Consider the following 19823-nt stretch of genomic DNA (forward strand, 5'->3'; position numbering starts at 1 on the left):
CTACAGTAGCCATCAAGACAGGAGTACATTGAACTTGGGGAGACATGTGCTGGGAATGAACACAATAAGCTCATTTTTATTCTTTTCTACACAAATGCCTTATTTTACATCTATTTAAATTAACATGCAGCTGGCAGTAAAATTATGTGATGCAAATACTTCACATATGCAAACTGAACAATGGTTTAGGTTTAATTTGAGATTCCACTTTCAAATAGTGACTTTAAAAAAATGTCCCCTGTAACCAGGAAAAGGGATGTGGTCCCTCTTATAAGATCATGTAACTTGAAGTTGGAGGGCTCTGATGACAGAAAGCCTCCATACAAGGAAGACCCGATGCCCTGAGCTTCTTATAGAAGTGCATCATATTGCCCCAAACCTACCACATCTTCCTGCGTTTCTATTTCATTTCCCTAATTTTGGTCAGAAAGTAAAACTATCTGTCAAAGTGGTTGCAGCACATTTTCGCACTAAGGGCCCGATTCAGCATGGATCACAACTGCGATCACAGCTGCGTATCGCACGCAATGAAGCTGCGAATATATGCTGTCTGCCACCGCATAGCCAGCATAGAGACGTCCACTGCTGCTTTCGTACATCCGTAATACCTCGCCGTCCTGCGTATACACTGGTAAGATCAGAGAACATCGGCCCCTCACGCACAATTACAGCAGCTCTGACCCGTCTCAGAAATTGCATGTCTTGTTGCACACAGTGAGTACACAGGCTGCGTAGGCAGTCACAGTGGCTAATTTATGCACGCCCATGCAACCACGTTCAAACTAACAGGCACGTCTGCGTTTCTGCAACCACTCCCCTGTCACCACCCCCAAACTCTCACAGCCTGCCTGTCACTCACTCTGCGATGGATTCCTATCTACGTCCGTAATCGCAGTGCGATCGCCGCGGACGCGCAATGTGACTTATATGCATGGGCAATGGCTAACAATCTCTCGATTTACTTTCACTAGAGGCAGTATATATTTTTAGATATTTCAATATTTAGGCGTGCACTTGAGTTTTTTTATATTGGATACTGTGATTATTTATAAGTGTAAATGTGAATATATGTACTGACATTCTATTTCAATAAAGATTATTAATATTACATAGGTGGTGCCTTGAGATTTTTTTCTGCCATAGTATATTATTTATCGGTTTATTAGCGCATCGCCAATGTTTTGTTGTGGTATTTCTATATTAGTAGTGGGCAGACACAAGCCCATTGGGTAAATTTGCTGTAATTTCTTACAACATTTGATCAATTAATTAGCACCCAGTCTTTTTTTTGTTTACAAACAAAATATAGTATCTTCATTTACAATAGAAAATATAAAAAGGTGTTTACACAAGCAACCACAACAAATACACATCTAAGAAAATGAGAATACTACCAGCAGCAATTGTACAAAGTTAAAACAACTAATACCTTGTATAGAGATTCCAGTTTCTTCAATTTCAGCAGAATTGTTCAATTCATGAAGTTTTTCATTGATTTCTAAGATTTCAAAGAGAAACGGTTCATCCACGCCACCCTCTGTCCCTTCCGTAAATGTAATGCCATGAAGACTTAGCTATAGAGGGCATAATAAATGAATAAGGGCTTCAATAATCTTTTTAAAACTATGTAATAGTATTACTATTGTCCTTGCATGCTGGTATGAAACATATTTACATTTGCAGATTGCACTACATGCATGACTCGGTCTGGTATAGGAAGGTACAAATTACAAAACAATACACAACAGAGATGCAATGAGGGATCATGGGACCAGCAGCCAGATTACTGCTGAAAATTGAAGAGAAAGGCTACCTAAAGAATTTTAACGCAGTTTTTCTAATTTTCCCATCAACAAAATCTCTTATTTTACAGAATTTACCTTTATAATCCAAACCTTGTTCCACTGATTTATTAAATGATCATTATTTATAAAGAACAAAATATATTCCAGTGTTGTAACAGAGACAGCCTAACAGTACACATACTAGATTACACTAATTACAATGCAAAGGATAGACAGCCATGTCTGTTAGATCCTACAATCTAAAATGTTAGGCAAAACATCTGAGACATTAGAAATATTTCGGAAGCTGGTCTAGTAGTGGAGGAAGGTGGTTGATGAAGAAAAAAAAATGTATAGGGAGAGTTATGAAATTCCCAAAAAATAAGTGAAGCATGGGAAAAATATTTGAGGCATTGGTGTGTTGGTCACATTAATGTTATGTATGGCATCTCTGACGCCTTGCAAAACCCTACCACTGATCTTGATCAGTCTAATGCATCATTGTGAGCACAAGAGTAATCATACACAGTGCATTGCTATACAAACCTAGGGGCAGAGTACATTGCTATAGAAGCCCAGGTTCAGGACCTGCCAGTTATTATCTGTCATAGAGATGTGGGCAAGGAAAGACAAGTTGTTTCTGCCAGGTGACAGACATGTGGTATCAGTGTCCTGCTTTCCCAGAGTTCTGCGCTATGGTTAATCACCATGGAAGTGGTGGGCATGGTGGAGCAGAAGCAGTTGCCAGAGAGGCTACAGCAGAGAAAATAGAGAGGACAACTAAACACAGAATGTTGGTAGGATAAGGAGAGTCTTCGGCCTGGAGAGAGCATTATTGAGGTGATGCTGTGCGGGGGAAGAGAAGGGGGTCCAAAACAGAGGCTCTTCATGAGGAGTTCAGGCAGCTCTAGTGGTTGATTAACGACACCATGATATTGCTCCCAGTTTATGACATCCACCAAGTCCAGGAGCAGCTTGCCTGACTGAAGGCCACAAAGGAGAACCAGTAACTCAGTGTATATAGTGCATGTAGTAAATACTACATTAAATAACTAAATATAGTAAATACTGCTATGATGTGCTGGGATATGTAGTAAACCATACCGATGGATTATTTCATTTATGACTAACGTCCAAATCTATCTGTATAAGTAAATGTCAAAATAATTTTCTGTTATACAATAAAATATTGCAATCAATGGACAAAAGGAATACCCACAATTTCTAACTTATTGCAATAAGGTTTTATTATTATAAATAATAGCTTCATCAGTATGACTGTAATGTTTGTTGATACACATTTCATTTTTAAAAACAAGCTTTGAGATCGTATTTCTTTGGACCTGAAAAAGGATGAAAACCTCTTCAGTTTATGTGACAAAGGGTGAATTTACTAATACAATCCCTCACTCCTTTTTCATTAAAAGTATAGTAGTAATTTTTCTCCATGGAAAAAAACAAAAGAAAAACATAGTGAACCACATATTGGGTGAACAATTTTTAGGATAGTGATGCAAGTAAAAATGGATTGATGGAAGGCTTTGTAAGATAAGGTATCGCACTTGGAATTGTAGAAAGCCACACAGGATCTGGCACAGAGAAGTGTCAGAAAATGGATTAGCTGTTTAATGGCAATCTGAGTATCCTAGCAATGCTGCACATCTTAAAGTGACTGGACTTGTAAACTGACTCAATATGGGAACAAAAGGAAAAGCAAATAGGAGTAGACTGCAGACAGGTCCTATACAATCTATTCTCCTATCAAAATCCCTTTAAAAAAAATGGTTTAAATGAGAGGTGAAGGAAGTAATGCTATGGTGCAGCAACTCGTACAGGAGTTACATATTAAAACATAACTTATTCATAAAACTTCCTAAAGCAGAAAAGTAAGTAAATCCATTAGGTAGCAAAATATTACAAGAAAGAAGTGAAGAAAAATTGATAGTAAGGTTAAAAAATATTTGGAAACTTCTAGTTAATCTCGTAGAAACAGAGCCACACCAGAAAGATATTGTGAACATACAATCTGGGTATATTAGTTATAAATTGAAATACCACAATGACAATTAAAGTGATTTATTCTCCCTTCCCCCACAGTTGCATCCATCTGTGCAGGAGTATCTTTGGTGCTATCTTATGGTGTGTAAACGGGAGATGGCTTTGAGGAGAGCTGGGGTGAAAATTACCCTATTTGGGAGAAAGTGCATGTGGCAAGTGGTAGAGTGGTTCTTTTATATCATGGAGATTTCCATAGGTTTTTGGTGAAGTTGAATATAGTAAAATAGAAAAGATAAATTGGAGAATGTACTGGTAATGCAAGCTGGGGAAGAGGTTTCCCACTGCAGTGGACTGGACCGGTAACCCACTGCATGAGGCTGGAGAGGAACCAAGCACTATCCTTTGAATAACAAGTAGGAATGCTGAAATCACCGAGAATTTGTGTAGGTATATCAGAAGACAAAAAGTGGTGGTTGCATTCCAGAAAATGGTCCATAAATTGGGGGAGGATATTAGGTTCTGTATATGACAGTGACAAATGATCTGGTCAGAATAGGTGAACAGCATGAACCTCAAACGAAGAAAAAGCTCAGCATGTGGTAATTTCAGTGAGCTGAAAAAAGAATTCCACACCAAAAGCTAGTGACAGTTACCCAAACTGCACCATTACAGACCAGGTTTGAAGGATTTCCGTGCTTGAGCACAGGTGACTTAATTAGTACCTCAGTCAATTTGATTTAACCATCTGGACTCAAGCATGGATATCCTTAAAAACTGGACTGAAATGGCAGAGTTTAGGAAAGTCTGAGCTTGTCTATAATCAGGACCGGAAGTGAGTACGTTCTGTAGGTCAGTATCCCAGCTTGATGCCTGTGATGCCCAAAAAGATAAAGATCTATTTAACACAAAATAATCATTCTGGGGGATACATGGAGAGGTGGTTAGATTTACATTTCTGTAAGGCTGGAAAAGGAAGGTACTGTAAAGACTCAAGTGTATTGTCTGTTGCCTACTATAGAATGGTGAATAGCATAAAGAAATGACAATGTGAACATAAAGGAGGATTTTGGATGTTAAAAAGTGAGAGATCTGTACATTTGTGGTGGATAATTAAGATGGTAGAAATGGGAGTATTGTGAAATAAAGTAAAGAGTAATAAGAGTGAAGAGCATGGGTATAAATACATTGTTTGGTCTTATGGCTTGTGGGGTGAAACCATGACTTTTCTTGCCTTTGGGTAGAATCACTACCTTTCCTATTATGTTTATTGTAGTATATTTGTAACACTATTTTGTCTGTGACTAGGTACTGCTTTTTAATTTGACATTAGTAAAAGTTAAGTCTTATTATCCTATAAACTGAGTGCCTGCATGGAGCGGCTTGTTCTTTCCTTATTACTGCTCATGCTTACTTACTGTAGCTTTGGGCCACACCAACCACCCTTTTTCTCAATTAGCATTCACTCTACGAAAAATACAAGTGGTTCTCTTAGACTATGATCACCCCCCATTCATTTGTTGATTAATACATTCTCCCAGTGCAGGAGGATCTTCCTTCCTCTATACATGACTTGCTTGAAATTGTACAGTAGGATGTCCAATGGTAATATAACTATCACAACTTAGGTAGTTTAAAATGCTGTACATGCTATGTCTACCACTTATAGTGTTCATTCTAGCACCCTGCACCTGTGCAGTTCCTCTTTCCTGCCTGGGGTGTCGCTCTCTGCTCTGGTGCTTCTAGCACACTCAGCAGTTTGCAGCATCAACTTAGTGTGCTAGAAGCACAAGAGAGCGACACACCAGGCAGAAAAGAGAAACTGTACAGGTTGTGACAGGTACAGGGTGCTAGAATGAACACGATATAACACCAGAGAGCTCAGACTTCTATAGCACCACCTAGTAACACGGCTAGGTCCAAATATCAAATTAAAAAGAGAATCCCTCACAGTTACTTCAGCATCTCCCGGCATGTCCAGGAAATAATAGACAGGTTATACATTATATGCTGGTGACTGTCCTTCATTCATGATTGAATATGTTGTCCATACATACTACAAAGCATTAAACACATTTTTTATTTAAATTTCCTAAACTGCATGATAAATCATTTACTTTGATTTGTATCCCCCATTTAATTTACAAAAAGAAATGGTACTGCTGCTGTGCAATATCCCTTATCGCAGAAAAGATCAGGGCCATGATCAGATCATAACATAGGTTGGAGGCAGCCACTCACACTTCCCATAGTAGTTCGGATTTCCTCTGGTTAATTCACCCTTACTGCTCAGGCCTAGTCATAAGTGGGACCAGTAAAATCCCTACAGCTAAACAGCGGCATTTGGATTAAAAGTCTTACCAAATATATTCCTCTACTTAATGGAGACAGCAGGGTATTGTATGCCTTGTTAACTAATGAAGAATGTCTTTCCGATATCTCCTGTTCATACTAAAAAGAAGACAAAATTTTATTGTTTCCGGTGGAATGTAAATGAAATAGAAATTCACAGATATAAACTGTACAAGTGCTCTTTAATAGACACAGGTGCAACAAATATCCCAGTTAATTTTACATGCAACAGTAACTTCAGACACTACAATGCTACTGTGAACTAGACAAATCCGTACGTTATATTCATAGAAAGATTGCTGTAAAAGCTCTTAATCTGAAGGCCACAAATGCCTCTGGGGACCAGATGGAGAGCTCTTGTACATTTGTACCCCCTTTATCCTTACGCCATCTATCATTACCTCATTCTGTTTTCTAAGTAGTGTTAAGTAAAGCTATTTCTTCCCTTAAGATGGAAAGCACATTTGACATGTGGGCCACCAGCAAGACAGTCCCTATTTATATCAGAAGCACTAAACATTTTTCTTGTTTGACTCCTTAGTAAGCATTTTTTCAGCGGCTCTAAACAAAGCTATTCACCAATAAAATAAATTGCACATCGGACAATTAGGGTATGCTATGGATACTGATTTGTTTTATGTACTCTATAACCCACTTGAGGTTACGGCCAACAGGCTGTGCACCTCTGATCTAGATTTCTTAAATTCAGTTCTCAAGAATCCCTAATCAATCATGAATACAGTAATTTTACAACTTGATCTGGTGAATATTTATTATCCACTATTTCTGCAGAATGAGATCCTCAAAACACTACATAGTATAAGAACTTAAGAATAGAGGTGAGAAAACCCTGCTCTAGAGTACTTTCTCTAAATCATAGAAGAGGTACAAAAAACTACTACGTTAAAAATACTTTAACATACAAAAAAAAACTAGCTTTAAGCAGATTATGCAATTTAGTCATTATTCGTGTGTAGATGTCATCAAACAGCTTACAGTTATGGCCAAAAGTTTTGAGAATGACAAGAATTGGTTGCCAACAGTAAAGCATCCTGAGACCATTCATGTGTGGGGTTGCTTCTCAGCCAAGGGAGTGGGCTCACTCACAATTTTGCCTACGAACACAGCCATGAATAATGAATGGTACCAAAACATGCTCCAAGAGCAACTTCTCCCATTCATCCAAGAACAGTTTGGTGATGAACAATGATGGAGCACCTTGCCATAAGGAAAAAGTGGTAACTGAGTGGCTCGGGGGACAAAACATGGACATTTTGAGTCCATGGCCAGGAAACACCCCAGACCTTAATCCCATTGAGAACTTGTGGTCAATCCTCAAGAGGCGGGTGGACAAACAAAAACCCACAAATTCTGACAAACTCCAAGCATTGATTAGGCAATAATGGGCAGCCATCAGTCAGTATGTGAACAAGAATTTGATTGACAGCATGTCAGGGCAAATTGCAGAGGTCTTTAAAAAGAAGGGTCAACACTGCAAATATTCCATATTTGCGTAAACTTAATGTAATAGTCAATAAAAGCCTTCGACACTTATGAAGTGCTTGTAATTATACTTAGTATACCATAGTTACATCTGACAGAAAGGTCTAAAAACACTGAAGAAGCAAACTTTGTGAAAACCAATACTTGTGTCATTCTCAAAGCTTTTGGCCATGGCTGTACAATTGTTAACTAACCAGTACTGCTGAAAGTAACTAGTATTGGAGTGGAACCACCATGGACATCACAGGGGGAAAAAAAAAAATTAAAACAGTGGTTGTATTCACTTAAAAACCTGCAAACTTCTACAAGGTACATTGGGCCTGATTCAGACCCACTCGCGAGCGCACAGTCCCCCACTGTGCATGCGCACTCCGGAGCGCATGCGCGAGACCAGGCCAGCGACGGGCGCTCCGTCGCTACAGGCCTCGCACCAAAGCGGGGCAACTGTCAATGGTGATTGACAGCTTGCCCCGTTTTGGAGGCGGGCAGGGGGGGTGGTTGGGCAAACGGAGGCGTTCCTGCAGGAACGCCTGCCGTTTGTGGGCGGCCCTACTGACATCACTCGTGTCTATTAGAGCAGGATGTCCACTGGGGCTTGCAGCCACGAGACCTACCACAAGGGTCTCGTCGCAAGTCCGATGGTCGCGATGGTCTTGACCATCGCGACCATCACCTGGCCGCTCGCATAAGCTGTGGGTGGTCACCCACAGCTATCAGCAGAATCATGCTTTTTCAATGTTTTTATACAAGTTTGTAAAAAGTTAAAATAAACACTCTTACCTTGCATCTGCAAGTCCTAAAACCACTCTCCCATCAATACACCACCTCCTTGTACCACATCTTTTAACCTATTTTTTAGCTTTTTAGAGAAATTCAACTGAAAACGGACATGTCTTTATTGGCTAAAATGATGCTACTTAAACCATTCCAAGATTATTCATTGGGAGGGGAGTACCAGAAGTTCTGCACTGTCTCTTGACATTTTAACCTTAAAATAAAGATTTTCCCTACCTATTAATCTGTTCAATTATGAAAGTGCTGCACTCCTCCCCATGCGATAAAAATTACCAATATATTTGAAATTGGAAACCTTGGGTCTCAGCAACGCCTAGGTTATTTGGAAGTGAGCACTGTTATACACTCCAAATATTACCAGTTTATTTGTTGAAACATGTAGCTTCCACTTATATTTAAAAAGTGAACTTTGTGTCTAATCCAATTCCTGACTTTCCTAAATGCCTGGTGACCCCTGGCTTGTATCACACACCTGAAATTGCCCCCTACTAGGATTTTGGTAAAGAGTTTGCAACTTAGATTATGAAGTCATGAGGTCTGATCCACTTGTATCCAAAAATATGTCTAGGCTACCAAGATAACTAATTCACAAGATTATTTAATTGTACTTTTTGTATTTGTCCCCACTAAATTATTATGTAACTTTTGTGAGTTGGGTAAGCTGGAAGAGATATATTTTGATATGTTGCAGACGATGTTACCTCTGCTTCACTGCTTTTCCTTGAATGCCAGAGACTGTATTTAGAAGCATGACTAGTTAGTTTTACCTGTTTATATATCAGGTTAGGTTTTTGTCTTGTTAGGTTACATCCTTTTACACCAATAACATTTTTATATCCACTTTTTGAGACCTACCTGTAACTTTTGACTGAAGTAATCTGGATGAAGCAAGCGCTGGAGACTCCTATATTTTTTCTGTAGCTCCTGAATGTCAATATCAAATGAACAGTCACTGCAAGATATTAAGCATGCAACATGTTATTACTATAAACTTATTTACAGTATACACAAAAAAAAAAAAAACACAACATTACACAGATACAACACATCATGGTTCCAACCGAGAAAAAGTACTATATATAGGTTGAGTCTCCCATATCCGAATAATCCGAAATACGGATTTTTGTTAGCATGACAGATAGCGAGACCTTTGTATTTTGATGGTTCACTGTACACAAACGTTGTTTAAGGCACGAAAATGACCCTCCACTTTAAAAAAAAAATGGGGTCCTACCTGACCATTTCTGGGTCCCATCATAATTTATGCTTTAGAGCTCCCCATATGCCTCTCAGACCTCCCCTAAGCCTTACAAATGAAGCCAGACAGCCATGCCCGGCCTTTACACATTATGCCGCACATTAATGCCCTTTAGTCCCTCTATGCATTGCCCCCAGTAGTAGTCCCCCCCTATGCATTGCCACTATCAGTAGGCACCCTAAAGGAGGGTTAGGGTGTACAGTTAGGTTAGTTCATACTTACCTTTAAGACGATCGGGATTTCCTTCCACGTCGGGCTGGCGCTGCCGGGATTGAACTGGCCGGCGGTATTTCATACCGAATCGGTAGTCCCCCTATGCATTGCCCCTAGTAGTAGTGCCCCTATGCATTGCCCCTAGTAGTAGTGCCCCTATGCATTGCCCCTAGTAGCCCCCCTATGCTTTATCCCTAGTAGTAATCCCCCCTATGCATGCCCCCAGTATTAATCCCCCCATGCAGTGCCCCCAGTATTAATCCCCCCATGCAGTGTCCCCAGTATTAATCCCTCCCATGCAGTGTCCCCAGTATTAATCCCTCCCATGCAGTGCCCCCAGTATTAATCCCTCCCATGCATTGCCCCCCAGTATTGGCCCACCTATTTGCCATTTAGTGACCTGGGCCTAATGCCCAGGTTACTCACACCTTCAATTGGGCCTAATGCCCCCTATGTACCCTGAGCCTTTTGCCCACCTATATACCCACAGGCGTATTGCCTGAATATATCCCACAGGCCTAATGCCTGGTGATCTAGGGAGGGGTTAAATAACGGCAGCCCAAGGCCACCTACTCGTACGGTGGAGCTTTGTTAGCTCTTTTTCTTTCCACCCCCGCAGTCCTCTTCGGTCCTCAGCTTCATTCTTCTGCTGCTAACCCATCCTGGCCAGCGGCGCCGCCTCTTCCTTCTTGATCTGGCCTCTTGTGCGGCCGCTGGAACTGTTGACGCGCCGCTCTTCTCTTCACTTGTTTTCGGGAGGTCTTCACTCCTCTCCTCTGCCGCCAGACTGAACGTCCCCACTCAGCGGCGTCTATTCAAGACGTCGCAAGTGTGCGGGGCTATGACGCGTGAGCCGCGATTGGCTCGTCGCGTCTGCCCTCTATTGGCTGCTGGACCGCAAGCCAAAAGCTCGCGGCTAGTGCCAAACAACCGCCGCCGCTACTTGGCTTCCGGGCAGCGAGCTCCGCTTAGCTTGCGCCTGGAGCCAAGCTTCTCCCGCCAACGCTGGTGGAAGGGACCAGGCGATCCCTTCACCTGGTACCTGCCGTGGTGGCTTACCCAGCGCTGGGAACAAACACACTGTCCCAGCGTCGGGCACGGATGCTGTGCCGATGCTGGGATCATACACTTGATCCCAGCATGGCTTTCCACAGCAGCAGCCAATGAGAGTCTATCTGACTCTCATTGGCTGCTCTAACAGACAGCGCTGTGTCCTTCTCAGGGGGACGCGTTGTGCTGCCGCCAGCTGTCAGGGATTGGCCATGGCACAGCGCCTCCCCGGGGACTCGCCTTCCTTTTAAAAGTGAGTCCCTACTCTCAATCCTGGGTAAAATACGCGCTATAGAGCGTATTTGCGAACACTGGATAAGGTGTATATAAAAAATAAATGCATTCTGTGTTTAGATTTAGGTCCCATTCCCAAGATATCTCATTATGATATGCAAATATTCCAAAATACAGAATATTCTGATATCCAAAATACCCCTGGTTCCCAAGCATTTTGGATATGGGAGACTCAATCTGTAACAGAAATGACATAAGACATTACTTGTAGCAGTGACAGCTGCAAATGGGACTGGTAAAAGATATTTTAAACACAGCAGATACTATACAGCCCAAAGTCACCCTGGCAGCGGGACATTCTTGCAGGCTCTGACTGATCAATTTGGTCTTTTCCGAACCTCCTCACTGCTGCCTTCATACGGAACCACTTGTACATTCACAAATCATTTTCTGACAACTAGTATACTAACATAAACAACAACAACAAATGCACAAAACAAACAGCCCCAAATTTGAGCCTTGGCACCTGATATGCAGAAGGTGTCACATTCTTCAGTTACTGCACATAATGTATTAATATTAAAGCAGGGGTAGGCATCCTGTGGCATGCTGGGATGTGTAGTTCCACACAAACTGGTTGCCTACCTCTATATTAGGGGTATGCAGCCACAATGTCAATACATGGTTTTATGGTTAGGCTTCGGTTAGAGTTGCAAAATCACATGACTGTCAATATTTACATTATGGCAATGCCGACATTGTGAATTTCTACTTAGGGACATATTCAATTAGACACGAAAAGTCCCATACTTTTCGCCGACATTGCTGGTTTTCCATGTGAAAAAGTATCGCGCTCGTCCCCGTATTCAATTAAATCGGTGAAAAATGGGACCCAGCGAATTTGGACTTGGCGAAAAGTGCTGTCAGATTCGAGGAATCAGCCTGACACCCCCCAAAAAGATGCACTGACATTGGGGACCACTATAGATCCCCCTGAATAGGCCTGCTGAAGGTATTTGGGGTAGTTAAATTATCTCAATAGCTGCTAATTAGCATCTTTGCAGAAGTGGTGAAGAACAGCATTTAGCAGGTTTTTTGCAGAAAATAAGTAGTCCCAGGAAATTTGGGGTACATGAAAATGGGTGCTAGCATATTTTAAAGACGCTAAAGTTTAAAAAAAAAAAAAAAAAACACAAAAAAAAAAGTTCACCTGCCGCAACCACCTGCAAACTTAAAAACACCTGGGGCATATTGGGGACCCCCCCCCTAGAGTTTATTTTGCTCAACTTTGGAGTTTTTCACCCCAAAATGAAAGTACTTTTTTTGGGTGATCTAAAGTATTTTTTAAACTTTTTTTTGACGTAGTTTACCTTTGAGGGACTGTCCCAAGGGTGCAGGGGGGTTTCAGAGGTTTGCATCCCAAAACCCCAATTCTGCACTTTTTTTTCGACACCTATTCATAGGCGAAACTTTCTCGCCGGTTCCATTGCATTGATGTGCAACAATCACGTTTTATTATACAACTTCATGTCACCATTATATATGAGGGCACCGGCCGCAGCGTCCTTACCAGCCCAGCATGTGGAAGTAGTCCTTGGTGTCATCCAATGGCTGCAGTGCGCTGCAAGATGGGCAAAAGAGCTCAGCTCTGCCAACCACTGACTGGCAGCGCCAGCACCGCGGGTTCTGGGGGGGTACACACAGGCTGCGGATGGGGGACAGGGCACGGAGCAAGGGCATAGGGGTACGCCGGCACAGGGCGGTGTATGGGGCAGCTCGCTTGGAGATGGCACAGGGCTGAGAAGCAGAGCTACCCTGCGATAAGTGAACCTCCATCATTTTGTAGCTGCTGCTCCTGCATTGCCTCCTCCCCCACAGGCGGATACAGTGCTTCCATATTGCATGGCCGGCCGGCTCCATGAGACCCCCCCACACCCCCGGAAGTGATGCTCCGGTCGCCGTTACCCGTGTCTGAGCCCTAATGAGTCCCGCATGCTCACACCAGTGGCCTCCGCTCCGTCCTGTCACTTTACACACGGGTAGGTCTAAACTAGAGCAATAACCCTACACACGCACACAGTGACAGGCCTTCCGTGGCGAGAGGTCACCGCCCACACGCTGACGTCACGGACGCGGATTGGGTGACTCTACTTGATCGTGAATGGCGGCAACAGAACACCGGCTCCTCTTCCTGTATATGTGGCTGCACCGAGGTGAGAGCTTCCCGTCCCTGGCGCCGTGCGCACCGTCCTCCCCCCTCCCAAATGTGCATCAGTGACTACCACCGCCCCTTCCCCCCTGCTCACCGCTGCCCCATCCCCAGTGCAGGACCAACATCAGGGAGATTACCGCATCAACCTCCCCCCCCCCACATAGCTACATCATCAATGTGCGGGGCATATTGTGAACTGAGGGCACTACATTGGTGGTACTGGGAGTATTTACACATTATACTTTTAATAACATCGCTAACATACACTGGCAACTATATTTGGTAGGTCCCCTCTAGTTGCCCCTCGAGCCCTCACAACCCTTAATCCTGCCCTGCCCTGTCCATTCCCTCTTCTTACTACTTCCCCATTCCCCCTGGGCTGCCACTACAGCCCCCAGGGCTATAACTAGGGTAGTGCAGCCAGTGTCATGGCACAGGGCAGGGGCCGTTTTTTTTCCCTGTCAATTTTCCTGTTTATTATTCTCACTTGTAGCTTCCTCTTCTTTTATCCCCAGCATCTCCTGGCCTCCCCTATCTCTTCCCTGGCCCTTCCCCATGAGGCCATGGCCCTCTTTCAGGTGTACTATTTATGTCCCTACTTAAAAAATGGGGGGGGGGGGGTGGGTGGCACGCCAATGCTCTCTCTGGCACAGGGCACCAAAAAGGCTAGTTACGGCTCCCACTGCCCCATTACCCCCGAGCTCCCACTGCCCCATTCCCACGGGTTTCCTGAGTTTGGTGCTTTATTAATAGATGATAATAAAATGTAAGTCTTTCCCAAGCAGTTGTAGCCACTGTCGCAGCGCAGATATGAATGGGGTGCAGGACCCCAGCATTGCACATTATAGAGTAAGATACTTCTTATCTGTTTCCCTATCAATTGCTGATATTCTAAATATCTTCAATTATGATAATGCTGTTAATTCCTAATAGATTTACTACTATTATTTCTTAGCACATCTATTAATATTTTGTCAGAAGTTGTGCACCCAGGAACATTGCTGTGAATGTGAATGGAACTAACATGCTGGTCATAGTACATACCTGTCTGACCTGCTGCGGTGATTCCCTCTTCCCCCAGTGCTATAGTGCCAGTGTCACACTTACAATCCCTGTTTTAGTAATACTTGTCCTTTAAAAAGTAAAAGTTGGATCCACTGTAAGTGGAGCTAAAACCGAAAGATAAACCCATTATACATGTAACAATGAACTGTAAAAGCAATCTATGGGTGTTTTTGGTTTGTCCTTGATAATCAGGTTTTGGTTGGGATGGTATATTGAGCAGACAAGGTCTACATCTGTCTGTGTGACCTGCCATTGACTGCTGACCACACTAATGTTGGTTTGTCTGATCCAGCTGTTTGGCTCTTTCAGATATGATTACCCACCTTTATGTGGCCAATTCTTTGTGACCTCAACCTGTGAGGCTTAAGGTTTGTCTGCTATATCATGTATGGGCATGGTCGACCACCCGATTGCCCCGTGTGTGGGGACCGCCCGATATGTCGGACGTCGGATCCCCCGTTGCGTCGCACGGTGCATATCTCACCGTGTGTGGGCAGCTTTACCTGAAGTGTATGGCCAGCTCAGGAGCTCTGCATTTGTGCACTAGGGGATGTCATGATGCGGTCTTTCTGAGTTAACAATACATCTAGAAAGTGAAGAATGTTATATACTGTAGTGTTATATAAGTGTCATTTTTTAAATGATTCATATATAAACAAGCAAAGGGAATATTTGTAAAAAAAAAAAAAAAACAGACATTGCTGGTAAAAGTTCTTAGTTTATTCATTAAAATTACATTTGTCACTGTAATCCATTTTAGTCAGTGCTTTTACATACACCATTATGAATAGCAGAAGCATTTTAGCAATGTTATCAGTGACCGCTATTGTTTCCTGCACTTTATTTCTGGCATTGTTGGTTGGGAGCTTTAAAGGTGCGTACACACTAGACGATATTATGCATGATCTGGCCTATTCCGACGCATCGGAACGACAGATCGTGCATAATATGTACAAATCGTGAGTGTCCACTCACAAAGCGCGTCCCCGCGGGTCGTACATTGCTTTGTCAGATCTTGCCTACTGCAGGCAAGATCTGCCAATCTTGTACACGATCTGGCGGCATATTGTTTAGTGCTTATGCCTGAACGATATGAATTCTGATCCGCATACGTTGCTTGCAGGCATGGTTCAGGGAGATTCGTGCTGCGAGCATAAATACAATGATGCACGGACGGTTTTCCGTCCGTCCATATGTGTCTGATGAATAACTTGTTTAAAAAATTAAATAAAAACGTGCTCCACCCCCCTCCACAAGAGAGCAACCAAACGACATAGGGATCCCCCGTATTTAAGCACAACCAGCATCGGGCTAGACAGAACCAGCCCTGGTTGCCAAAATAAAGGGTACAAATGAAGTAGGGGTCGCCCGTATTTGCGCAGCCAGCACTGGGCTCTGGTCTTGTCTTGGTTCTGGAAATACAGGGGAAAAAAATGAGTAGGGTCCCCCTGTATTTACCAGAACCAGCACCAGACTTTTTCTAGCAGGGGTCTAATGCCACAGCCAGGGGAGCCCTTGCACCGGGTCCCCCGGCCGAAGCATTAACCCTGTCCGAAGCATTCACCCAGACCTCTCCAGGGAACCCCAGGCCTAGGCTGATGGCCCCTGTATTTTGGCAACCAGGGCTGGTGCTGACTAGCCTGGTGCTGGTTGTGCTTAAATACAGGGAACCCCCTATGTCGTTTGTCCCCCGTATTATGCACAACCAGCACTGGGCCACTAAAACCCGGGGCTGGTTGCTTTTTTTTTCTTATTTCACACAGGCTTTAATTATTTTTAAAACACAACAGCACAGACTGATCTCACTGATCCGTCCGTGCATCTGTGTTTATTTTTTACAGACGGATGCATGCATCACGGATATCCCTGATCCATGCAAGCATCTGTCTGCTATCCTGCACAATCTAAAGATTGGCAAATCTTTAGATCGTGCACGATAGATCTTGCAACACATCGTGCAGCTTTTTCTGCACATCGTGTCCTGGAGTGCAGTGGAGGGTTCAAGGGAAATTGCTCACGATATTGCATTGTCTAGTGTGTATGCTCCTTAAGGGTTGAAATATCCCTATATCAAGTTAGTTGTTCTAAGATTTACAGCTGTTGCACACTTAAATTCAATCAAAACCATCTCTTAGGTTTGTTTGGTCTAACTGTCGTTTAGTATCACAATGTCTCGTGACACAAAGGGCGAGTCCCAGCAATCCCAAGGCACGTCCAGCTCATCATCCAGTGCTCCTCAATCATACAGCCAGTCTTCCTCCTCCGGTACCCTGAGCTCCTTGGATACAGTACCACTGCAGGACCTTGCATCCATTCCTGAAGACGTGGAAATGGATGACCAGAGTCCTCTGCCATGGGGCCGTCTATGGGCACTTGGAAAGGGATTCTTGAACCATGGTATGCATTTAACTCTTTGGTGTACTGGTAATATATACAAATATTTATTTCAGGAGTTGAGCTGAACTTCAGAAATTCGAGGTTTGTCTCTTGGATACCTAAAATGCATGATAAATGTTTGCAGTGAGCCAAATAACAAGTTACATACAGTGTGGCATTTGTGCACTGCGGACAAGTAAGAAACATTGTAACATGGATAAGTAATCCAATATTCCACCACTTTCCATCTCCAGCAAGAGCTGTCAGGGTTTTTGGCTTATGCGGAAATGTTCTCCTGCATGGTTTCTGTGGGAAGGCCTGTAGTAAATAGAGGTGTCATTCACAGGAATTGGATGTATCCTTACATGAGAAGTAAACAAACATTACAAAGTATGGTGTTTTACAATAGGGTTGGTGTAGGGTTCCTTGACTTTTGCGATGCCTTTTTCATACTGAAACAATATTTTCTTGCCTCTTTTATAACATGGTGCTGCTATCAGAAATACACTGTAATGTGTAAGAACCAGTCATTTATTTGCCTTGGTTATTCTGGTGCAATTTAGACTGACGTTTCTTTGGGCTACAACGTATTTGGGCAATTTTATTAAATAATGATATGAGCATGACATTTCAGCATATAAAAGGCAATCTGCAGCAAATGTTCTACTGCTCTCTTTCCCCGCAATGCAAACTGAGCAGCTATATAGAAATAGCCTACAGCCTGCTAAGATACTTTTCATGTTTGTCTTGAAAGAAAACATGTTTTCCTTCTCAGTATTTTTTCCTCATTGTGCTAAAGAGAATTGTGTGTAACCCTCCTCTTTCCTATGTATTGCTATGCTCTTCATCTGCTTTCATGTAACCCACCAGGGAAACTTATATCTTTGCTACTTCTTTCTGTTGTGGTATTCCGTGTCAAACAGTTTAATTTTATTTTAAAGTATATTGCCTCGCTGCCAATGGTAACCTAGTGGAAACAGTAGTTCAGCTATTTACTGCACTACTATACTATGCCAGTTTTAGACCGGCACAGCTGTGAGGGGATGTAGTCAGAAGGTCGACAATGACAAATGTCGACATTGTCAGAATATTGACATTAGGGTTAGACTGTGGGTGGAGGTTAGGGTAGGCTGCCGGGAAGAAGGGGGGGGGGGGCTTTTAGGGTTATGCACTAGATAGTTGTAAGAATTAGGGATAGGGGAGAAATACTCACCCAAATGCTGGTGGAGCACCGCTTTGAACCGGAAGTCAGTCACGTGACCGCCGGGACCTGGAAGATGTCACCGCAGCAGTCGGGAACAAGTAAGTCACCGCTGGGCCACCAGGTATGATATGTCGACTTTCTAACATGTCAACATTTCATCACTGTAAACAATGAATGTTGACCATTTCAACATGATGACTGTCATTATACTGTATACCCAAGCCACTGTGTGGGCTAATGTCACATACCTAAATCTGTCTTGTTTAGCGATCTCATCTTCAATTGCATTACTCTGTGGAAATTGTATTTTCTTTATTTTAACTCTTATTTTCAAAAAAAAATTTTTTTTTCGGGCAGACTGTGTGAATGAAGAATATGTATTTGGAAGGGATAAACATTGTGACTATACTTTTGATAAGCCAATAATAAACCAAACAGACAGATACAAAACATACAGCAAAAAACACTTTCGGATCTTCAGGGTAAGTACCTATATGATTTCATTATAGATAATACACCATAATGTTTTTTGATGCATAAAGTAGAATTTAATTTTTCATGTAGAGTTTAAAATAATTTTCATGAAGTACTTCATGCAAGATTTTGGGGGAAAAGCTCCAGACTATCATGGTCATAAGCTGTACCTATTTCTGTTTCATATTTATACAGATAAGAAAGCAGTAACTTTAAATCAACAGTGGCATACCTGATTATAGCTCTTTTGTAGGAAGCTGGACCTGGTTTGTCTGCTGTTGCCTACATTGAGGATTTAAGCGGAAATGGAACATTTTTAAACAAACAGATAATTGGTCGTGGGAAGAAATTGCCTTTAACAAATAATGCTGAAATCGCACTGTCATTACCAACGAATAAAGGTACTGGTAATTTGTCAGGTACTGTAATTAGACCACCTGACATCTTGTGTAGCTAAAGCCTTTTTTAGTTCAGTTTGGCGCAAGTTAAATGAGGCCAGATATATGCTTAAATAATATATTTAGTACAAGTCTTTATGGTGCCAAAGCAAAGTTAATGCAATATGGCTCCATGAACCATCCTTATAAATGGTTATACTATAGTGTATATATATGTTGGATTGCCCACAAGATGGCAGCACACTGCAGTCTTTGAGATCTGTTTCTATTAACCCTATAAATAAATCTTTGCTGTAAGAGCTGCAGTCTAGAATACAATGGGTCCTAAAGAGGGGTTGGGGAGGACAGCTGTAAGCAGTTACTATATTTGGATAGTTAAGGGGATCCATCAGAGGCTTCGATATAGTAGCTTACACTATTAGCCACCGCCCATCACATTTCTGCCACATTTCTGATACCGTCTGAATAGATCACAACAGTACCTTTGTGCGTACACTGTGAAACGTATGTGCCGTATGGTCTACAGCAGTGTTGGCTAACCTTGACACTCCAGCTGTTGTGGAACTATATATCCCAGCATGCCCTGCCACAGTTTTAGCATGCTCTAATAGCAAAACTGTAGCAGTGCATGCTGGGTTATGTAGTTCCATAACAGCTGGAGTGTCAAGGTTATCCAACATTGGTCTACAGAAATTTCCGTGCATGCACGGTTGCAAAAAAGTACTCAACTACATGAACACCGGCATTGTGTGTGGATTGTTTGTGACACAGAATCAGGCCTTATGAGTGCTGTAGAATTGACTCCAAGAAAATGGTTGTTGTACATGGGACATTTCAAATGTAATTATTTTTTCTCTGTTTCAAACAGTACATAATTAAAACAGATACAAGAGTTCATTTATTACACCCT

General features: G+C 42.4%; 2 protein-coding genes across 4 annotated transcripts in view; one reads left to right on the forward strand and one right to left on the reverse strand.

Annotated features, from left to right (window-relative positions):
• HSCB (HscB mitochondrial iron-sulfur cluster cochaperone) overlaps positions 1-13384 on the reverse strand; it is a 30682-nt gene extending 17298 nt beyond the window's left edge. The window contains exons 1-4 of the mRNA XM_088465360.1: positions 12755-13384; positions 9285-9381; positions 6141-6230; positions 1430-1574 (exon numbers count right to left, since the gene is read on the reverse strand). Of these exons, the coding sequence (XP_088321486.1) occupies positions 1430-1574; positions 6141-6230; positions 9285-9381; positions 12755-13104 (682 nt within the window). The 5' untranslated portion in view covers positions 13105-13384. The remainder of the gene's footprint in view (positions 1-1429; positions 1575-6140; positions 6231-9284; positions 9382-12754) is intronic.
• Positions 13110-19823, forward strand: part of CHEK2 (checkpoint kinase 2) — a 53124-nt gene continuing 46410 nt past the window's right edge. The window contains exons 1-4 of one of the 3 annotated variants that reach the window (XM_088465356.1): positions 13110-13397; positions 16623-16858; positions 18399-18523; positions 18769-18934. In XM_088465356.1, coding sequence (XP_088321482.1) covers positions 16630-16858; positions 18399-18523; positions 18769-18934 — 520 coding nt within the window. In that variant the 5' untranslated portion in view covers positions 13110-13397; positions 16623-16629. The remainder of the gene's footprint in view (positions 13398-16622; positions 16859-18398; positions 18524-18768; positions 18935-19823) is intronic. The other 2 variants (XM_088465358.1, XM_088465359.1) reach the window with 2 other exon arrangements.

Source organism: Taudactylus pleione, unplaced genomic scaffold, assembly GCF_031769625.1.
Source record: "Taudactylus pleione unplaced genomic scaffold, aTauple2 ptg000062l, whole genome shotgun sequence".
NCBI classification, from domain to species: domain Eukaryota; kingdom Metazoa; phylum Chordata; class Amphibia; order Anura; family Myobatrachidae; genus Taudactylus; species Taudactylus pleione.